The 8,426-nt window shown below is 43.4% G+C and overlaps 3 protein-coding genes across 3 annotated transcripts; 1 reads left to right on the top strand and 2 right to left on the bottom strand.

Annotated features, from left to right (window-relative positions):
• Nucleotides 1-504: 504 nt before the first annotated feature.
• SS1G_03851 (hypothetical protein) lies at nt 505-1,032 on the bottom strand (the record flags this gene model as incomplete). Its single annotated transcript, XM_001595712.1, has 2 exons — nt 505-557; nt 612-1,032. The coding sequence occupies 2 exons, from the start codon at nt 1,030-1,032 to the stop codon at nt 505-507; spliced, it is 474 nt and encodes a 157-aa protein (XP_001595762.1).
• Nucleotides 1,033-1,321: 289 nt separating this feature from the next.
• Nucleotides 1,322-6,142, bottom strand: SS1G_03850 (hypothetical protein; the record flags this gene model as incomplete). The annotated part of the gene is made up of 1 exon (XM_001595711.1): nt 1,322-6,142. One exon carries the CDS (start codon nt 6,140-6,142, stop codon nt 1,322-1,324), a length of 4,821 nt encoding a protein of 1,606 aa, XP_001595761.1.
• A 970-nt stretch (nt 6,143-7,112) lies between these two features.
• On the top strand, nt 7,113-8,164 carry SS1G_03849 (predicted protein; the record flags this gene model as incomplete). The annotated part of the gene is made up of 4 exons (XM_001595710.1): nt 7,113-7,202; nt 7,569-7,599; nt 7,798-7,836; nt 8,142-8,164. 4 exons carry the CDS (start codon nt 7,113-7,115, stop codon nt 8,162-8,164), a joined length of 183 nt encoding a protein of 60 aa, XP_001595760.1.
• Between the last annotated feature and the right edge of the window lie 262 nt (nt 8,165-8,426).

Here is an 8,426-nt window from a genome sequence, read left to right as displayed (position 1 = left end):
ATAACAGACCACACACTCTCACAAAAAAGACATACATTTCGCAAGAAGGAAAAAGCGCCCCAAGAGGTATAATCCCATCCCATTTTTCATCTTTCATCTTCTCATCATAAAGTCATCATAATCGCCCCTTTCCCGCGCCACATTCACATTCAAAAATATGAAAAACCGGTATCATATCATATCATATCCATCGAAAGTGAGTGGTAAAGCTCAACTCAAATCGTCATGAAAAAAATCCCCTTTCTGTACCACCACTACTACTATCATCATCATCATCATAGATAACCTCCGATTTCCCCACCTTTCATCTCTCATCCCCCGCCCTATAAAAAATCCATTCATTCATTCCGCAACTAACCCTCCAACCTATCCATTCATCCAAGCCCAAATATTCGCTAAACTATTACTATTTCATATTGTGTTATTGTGGTCTGTTATCATGTTATTGCAACAGGGGTATTCTAAGAAATCACTACGCTCCGCACGCTCAATCTTTTAATACACTTAAAAAGTTTCCGACTCGCCACTATGATTGCTGGTAAAATCATTAAATGTGTCTATAAATCCATTAGTATTGGTTCCCCAATATCACATTGAATCAAACAACTTACTCCTCTTAACATTCCTCCTAATAACTGTTTCATCTCTGTTCAACTCTCCACTCTTACTAGCCACACTCATACTTCTTGGCCCAGTAGGTTTTCTCGTCGGAGCATTCAACGCACCACTTAATCTTCTCGAAGCAGATTGTGTATTACTATCTTCATTCTCGTCTTGTAATTGTTCATTACTCAATGGACTTGGCTTTGTAGATTTATTACGAATATTGAGTGGCTTCTCGGGGACAATTGGTTCCTTAGGAGGTCTAGCAGGAGCTTGACCTGAGGCAGAACGATCCGAATATCCACCATCAGAAATAGGTGAAAGTCTTCCATCGGTGTTAGTTGTTGCTTGACTATAACGATGGTTGGCATTAGGTGGTAGACGATTAATGCTAGTTGATGAACCCCAGTTAAGGGATGAAGGAGACATGGGTTGAGGTTGATCAAAATTTTGAGCTTGTGATTCGAGATGGGTTTGATAGCGATGTGTAGGACCTTGACGAGGTTGTGGATGTTGAAGGTTCAAAGAATTTCGATGAGCCTTGTATTTTGGATCTTCAACACCCGGCAGAACTCCTGGTAAAAGACTTAAAGGAACATCCCCTTCCATAAATTGCTGATGAAGTTGTTCTGAAGAGAAACCGGAATGTAATTTATCATCCGACCTAGCGAGTGATCTTACCGATCTTGGGGTAGCAGGTGAATCAACCCTGGCAGGTTCAATGAAATTTATCATGATCATAGTCACGCTCGCGATCATGGTCAGTATGCTCTTGTTCGGTTTGATATGTACCAAGTCCGGAATCCGATCCCGATGGAGGTGAATTGTATTGTTCAGGTTCCTTGCCACCACTCTTACGACCACTGTTGCGGAAGCCTTTAAACACAGTTGAGGCGGTAGTCTCGGACCAACGAGATACTTTAGGAATCCAACCAGAAGAGCTACTTGACTTATGCTTCTTAGTCTTTTCTGTCTCAGTTCGAGGAGTATTATCATTGCTTAGAGAGCCGGAAGCCTTATGTTGTTGAGGAGGTGTATCCAATGGTAGAGACTCTCCACGATCACGGAAAGTCTCACGAGTTGGAGTAAGAACATCTTCATCATTCTCAAACTGATTATTAAGAATTTCCTCCTCATGTGGACTGAGTTCATCCTCATCACCTTCAGGTACTGTACTAATTCGATGATCCGAGAATTTGCGTCCATCAAAGCCTCGGTTTGTGTTACGAGATTGAGAAAGTGGAATGGAAAGAGGGCCAGATTGACTTGCGTGACTTCCAGTGGAAGTGCCAGCGTTACCTTCAGGTACGTAACCACGATCTTGTTCAGAACGTCCTTCAGGGAAATCATCATAATCCAAAGTACCACTCTGAAGACCTTGAGCAACTTTAAGACCTTCAACATCACCAAGTAATTGAACAAGCATATCTTCGATCTTTCCAAGATCGTTTGTGCTCTTCTTGCTTAAACCTTTCAATGCTCTTCGAAAAACGTTTCTTCGCTTCGTAGGAAGATCTTCATACATCTCCGCTGATCTGATAGATCGAGGTGCACTTTGAGGTAGAGGGCGTGGTCCATTGATGACTTTTTGAACCGACTTTTCTGTGTTGCCTTGTACTTCGGTGATAATAACATCTTCAGTATCAGCAAGTAATCTCTTCATGTCTTCGAAAGAATTTCTCATTTCGGCAGCGGCTCGAACAAGGGTTACGAGGATTTCAGTGTCACGAGCGCTACGTTGGGCGTCACGAACAGTAAGATGATCCATCAAAGCCACGATATCCTTCGATTGAATACGATCAATACCATTGCCCGTTGCACTGTCATATAATGGAGAGCCCATTCCTTGTGACATGCCACTGAGATGCCGAGAGTGACCGGGATAAAATTGGTCACCATTTAATGCATCTGTAGCATTTCCTAATTCTTGATCCATAAAGTCGATACCCTTTCCTTTGTTCAGACGCTGCTCGGGAGTCTGAGCACCAGCATTGGGAGCTGATGAGATATATCCTTCATCCTTGGGTAGACCGTTCGGACTGCCAGCATAAAGCTTATCATTGTATGCGCGATTTGCATTTTGTAACCCAGCTTGATTCAAAAGTTCCCGATCAAGGCCGGTTCCATTACCAAGATTAGCAACTGGACTTGTATCTTCGTATGGGTTTGTGATGAGAGTATCACGTTTTCGCTCTCCGGAAGTTCTTCTCCACTCATCATCATGCTCTCCACTAACTTCTCTGCTGTGGCCAGCCAAAGCAGCAGCAGCACCTGCACCAGTAGCAGCACCAATCAATGCAGCTTCTGCTTCATGAAGAGCATTGCCAGATGCGGAACTTTGTGTACGCTTGGCTTGTGGTGGCGTGGCATGATTTTGCCAGTGATCGCGGCTTCCATGTTGTGCACCACCGATAGGTCCTTGAATGATAGACGGGTTTGTTGTTACTTCTGATGCATCGTCTCCATAGCCAATTTCGGGCATTGGATCATGCATATCTGGGAGTCCACTCGCACTCATTTTAGGGTGATCAGTCATTTGACTAACTTCACTGAGATTATCGACGCTGTGGCGAGGGGAAGAAAGTCGTTGCCCATCATTTGTACGATCCTTGAATGACTTCTGTAAGGGTGCTCCAGTATCTTCCTTACGTTCCTCATACTTGATATTGTCTGCATCGTTATTGTTATTATTCATCTTTTCACGTGCCTTTGCCAATAGTGCAGCAGCAGCGGCTCCCAGAGCACCCGCTCCAAGCTTTTCCTTGGTTTGTGTTTTTGGCATCTCAACCTTTCTTCCATTCTCGTCAAGATCATACTCCTCGACATATTTTTTAGGATTTTTTGACTTCACGGGGCTATTGCCTCGGCTTGTGAAGTTTCTCTCGGATTCATCTTCAAATGATTCGTAAGAAGCTTTGCGATTGACTTGGCTATTGCTACCAGGGTATGAGTTAGTGCCAGTGAGCTCAGATGCATTAACCAACGAAGCAACATGTGATTCGACTCCTATGGGCGTGTTGACAAAGTCAGGTTTTCCACCGACACCTTTAATATTTTGACCGGTTGAGACATCTCGAGTATCAAGGCTGTCATCGGTATAGTTCGTTAGTCGTTTATTTTCAAGACTCAGTTGGGAGTCAAAATCTCGATTTCGATCGTTCTCTCGGTGTTGTTCATCCCAATATTGTCCATCCCCATCTTGAGTGAGCTCAGAATCCGATAGCCCACCCGTTCGAACTTCTGAAAAGTCATGACGATTGTGATTATTATTAATGGATTCAAGCGATTTCATGGACTGGTTGTGTTGAGCGGTTTTTGCCAGTGAAGAGTATGATCTCGTACTCTCGGTTAACTTAGAGTCTCGTTGATTAGGTGGTCCATCTTCGTTCTCGGTATATCCTGAAACGCTTTGAATAGGACTCAAACCACGTCTCTCGTGACCATAAGGGACGTATCTGAGTGGAGGAGGTACCTCTTGAGTGTTCTGATAGTAAGGATGTTGTGGCTCTGCTTCAAGTAATTCAGAATCTTCGTCATCGGGGATGTCATGTTGATCATGATGAAGCGCTGCCAGGCCAGCACCAGCAGCGGCACCTGCCAGACCAGCTCTGACTGTATTAGAGTGACCCCCGTTATGTTCTTCTGACAGCGCTGAATCGTCAAGATCAGGGTCGTAAAATTCTCGCATAGGCACTTTTCTTCCATTCTCATCCAATTCGTATTCTTGGCCGGGTAACTGCTGCTCACTATTTTGACTATGAAGACTAAGGTTTCCGCGTGAGAAGTTCGAGTGCTGAGTACCTAAGCCGTGTTGTAGATTAATCGGCGTCCGAGTTGGCGTTCGAGTAGCTGGAGAAGTAACATCTTTTCGGGCCACCACCTCTTGAACAGGCGTAACACGCTGCGAGCTAGCGGAATGAGGTCTCTCTGATTCAGCCGACAGGATCGAAGTTCTGGTAATATCCGAGGCATTGATCGCGCTCATGAGTGGCATAGGGGGCGCTAAATCGAGACCACTTCTTTCTTCTGTGGGTGAGAGCTCGCCACCTAAGCTATTGCCACGGCTGTGATTCTTCCTCCTGCGTCGTCGCTCTTTCTTTTCATCCATCACAGACTCTTGTGATTGATGCTTCTGTAGAGCAGCCGCAGTCAAGGCGCCAACTCCTGCGCCCAAAGCAGCTGTTTCGAGGCCCCGAGTCTTCTTCCTTTTCGCCTTGTCATTTTGTGAAATAGTTTCTTCGGATTCGCCTCGATCGAAACTTCGTGGTGAGTCTGAATCTCTCACACGATCAGTGCGGTTCCTTCCAGAGAGAACCTCCCCATCATTAAGAGTGACCTTGGGTCCTCCCGATATGCTAGAGATACCACTTCCTACAGAACTTCGACGTTCCGCACGCTTACTTGATTCTCTCTTCAATGCTGATAATTCGGGTAGGATCAAACGACGGATGGCATCCTCGACGGTTTCTAGCAGCTTGGGATTGTTGATGGAAGAATTCTTCGAAGCTCCAGATCGGACCGAAACTCTGTCGGAATTACGACTGACTTGTGAATCTAGCAGACCCGAGTCGGCTCCCGACATTAAAGATTCTTCGGCTTGGCTTCGGCTTGATCTTCTTCGTGGCGACTTGATTCCTTCTGTAAGCTTATCACCACTGACACTTCGACTACGACTCCTTCGTTGTTTGCGTCGATGTTCTGACCGATCACCGCGAACCTTTGACATGGCCTTTTGTGCCACTATTCGTTCCCTGCTAAGACTTCGACTTCGTCGGCGCGATGGAGTTCTCGACTTTTCCGATGCAGCACTGGCAGCCAATCCGGTAGCTGTTCCAGCGATCAAAGCTTCATCTCTTGTCAAACTTCGACTACGTCTTCGTTCTAGAGATCTGGTATGTCCATCGAGGAAACTATCGGCAGGCATGGATGATATATCGGAACCATTGTACGGAGCACTTCTTGATCCTAACTCGGTGGGTATCAGCGGACTTCCATGCCTCATGATCTCAACCTCGATAGGTCTCCCACCACTCCTAGAGGTGAGGTTAGATTCTTCAGTTGTAGAACGAAAAGAGCTCATGCTGGCTTCGTCTTCTGGCGCCAATCCTCTATTCTCCTTATTGGCATCGGATAATGAAATGCGTTGGGTATACGATGGCCTTCTAGCACCTTTTCTGGACTCCGTAATCTGGATGTGCTCATGAGCTGACTTGCTTCGGTGTTTCGATGATGGTGTAACTTTGACACGAACCGATGGTCTTCGACTTCTGTCTTCCTTTCCCCCTTCAAAATACTCGATCAACAATGAAGTTTGAGACTTATTGTTTGATAAACTACTTAGACTATCCTGTTTCTTCTTCTTTCGCGTAGCGATGGTGACTGGAGCACCGTCATCCGGTATCGTGTATGCACTCTTATCCGTTACTCTTGAGCCCAACTCAGTCGTTTCGTTCTCGTTTTCGGCGTCACTGTCCGCGGTACTTGTTTCCGTTGGCGCAGGGAGAGGGGGAGCTCTTGATTTTTTTGATTCGACACCCATAATGATAACTCCTCACAAATCGAATAAACGAACGGAGGGATGCATCAGCGGTAGGATGGGCGGCTTTTTTGGATAGGTTTGTGTAATGTACAGAGAATGCCGGTAAGAAAATTGGGGTAAAAGGTGAATTGAATTATTCTCGAATGGTGGTTCAAATGCTTGGTCCTCAGCCCCAAAGATGCAGCTGAGGCTTTTCCCTCTGCAAATGTAACCCGAATTAAGTCAAGGAAAAAAGGAAAAAGGAGTGAATTAAAAGCTAAAAAGCTTTTTTAAAAAATTCCAAGAAACCAATGATCCTTCTGCGGGATATTTTCGAGGATAATTAAGAGCTGATCGAAGCTCTATTATTATTATTATGGAGTTCTTTTGGATCTTTTGGGTTGATCCTTTCGAAATAGGCTGGAGAGAAGTTGTGCGTTGGCGAATTTGTTTTATGCAACTTTGATTGTTTACTCTGCCCAATAAAAAATTAGTTGGAGTGATGAATTTTGGGTAAGATAGATTGTTATCGACCAATTAAAATATGAAGCTGACCAGTACCTGAATAATTGATGAATTCTATTCGTTTGTTTTACCGTGTTTTGTTTGATGGTGATAGATGGCTTATGATAAAGCTAAAGGAGGGTATTTAGGATGATTGAAAGACAAGGCCAGGTATGTAGTGTGTAGGTAGGTATTGTGTTGTATATCAATTGGGGCCGAGTATTGAATTCGAGGGTTGAGGAAGATCTGAGGCCAGAAATCAGAGATCAGAAAGAAGTAAGGGGTGAGAGGTGTGAGGTGAGAAGTCAGAGTGTGAGGTTACAGAAAAGCCTCTTTTTCTTTCAAAGGTTACAAAAGTTACGAATCCATATTAATATTATTATTTAATACTACTTCTTACTCCATAGGTTACCGCCTTTCAAATATCTATCCAGCTACTACTCTACTACGATCTTTTGACAGAGCTTTGACACTTTTACTAGGGAACATGTGGATTAGATTGGCACGTTTTGGGGTGGATTGGGTACTGATCTTAGGTACGGAAAGTCTAAATAAGAAAGTCATTCGTCCGCATGGAGTGAGTAGTGGGAATCGATATGATGCCCGAAGCTACTGACGGAAGATTCATTGAGTTACCTATTAGGTGTTGTTGAAACAGATAAAGATTTGATATTGAATATTCATCCCGTAACTCAACAATTTACTCCACCCTCTATCTCCTCTGCAAATCTATTACACCAGACTACAACCCTCAATTCACTCAAACAATCAATCCCACCCAAAGCAACCCCACAAACAGTCTCACAACATCCATCAAATCTCACCATTGCATATCACGCACCGTTGTGGCGGATAAACGCATACATACATAGTACATACACCCATAAAACAAGGCTCTTGCCACTTCCATTCACTACCAACGCTGACCTCACATCGAATCTAGCAATGCAAGAAACCGAAGAAGTACAGACAGAGTACGTACAAGCCTAAACTTCAACCATTACCAAGAGCCATGAAAATGAGGGGCACAACCAATATCAATATCGAGCCAATCATTTCACATCATCTCTGTACACACTTGTAAGACTACCCTTCCCTCATAATTTAACAACAGTTCCATATCATCGTACAAATAAAATGAAAAATGACTCGAATTTTTATCTCTCAGTTAGTATCCATTTCTGCTTCCAGATCCAATTTGAAGTACGCAGGTACGCAGGTACACGGTTGTGTTCCCAACCCCCAATTTTTCAACATCACAGCCATCGACATTATTTCAGGACAGGACAATTGGGCGCATCCAAATGAATTTCATCCGCCAAAAATAAGCATAAACCAAGTATCTCCTATCTAATCTAATTGGTTAAAATATAACTTATCAATCAAGGATATGATAGCGGGACGTTTACCGTTTAGTATATATAAGCGTTTAGTATCATCTGGAAGTGTTTGATAATAAGATCTGACATGGTGTCCGTAACCTTCAATATTAGTCAGAATTAACTAATTAATGTAGAAATCGGTTTCCATGACAACTAACTGGCTCTGTTGATAAGAAATTGCGATAAAATTATCGAAAGAAATGGCTGGGAAACTTGACTTACAATTTATTACAGAGTATTTCTGTACAGACTACTCTCAAGATCTTGGTTTGATTTCTTTCTTTTTATGTTAAGATTTAAAAAATGCCAAGTTACATACGAATCATGTGGCTGTGAATTATGTCAAATACCTATCTATGATTTATTGAGGATGCTGATTCAAGCTCACAATGATTTCTATTATATCTTTATATATTTCT

This window comes from Sclerotinia sclerotiorum, genomic scaffold, assembly GCF_000146945.2.
Source record: "Sclerotinia sclerotiorum 1980 UF-70 scaffold_4 genomic scaffold, whole genome shotgun sequence".
Lineage (NCBI taxonomy): Eukaryota > Fungi > Ascomycota > Leotiomycetes > Helotiales > Sclerotiniaceae > Sclerotinia > Sclerotinia sclerotiorum.
Note: the sequence above shows the minus strand (reverse complement) of the source record. Positions and strands in the feature narration are given on the sequence as shown.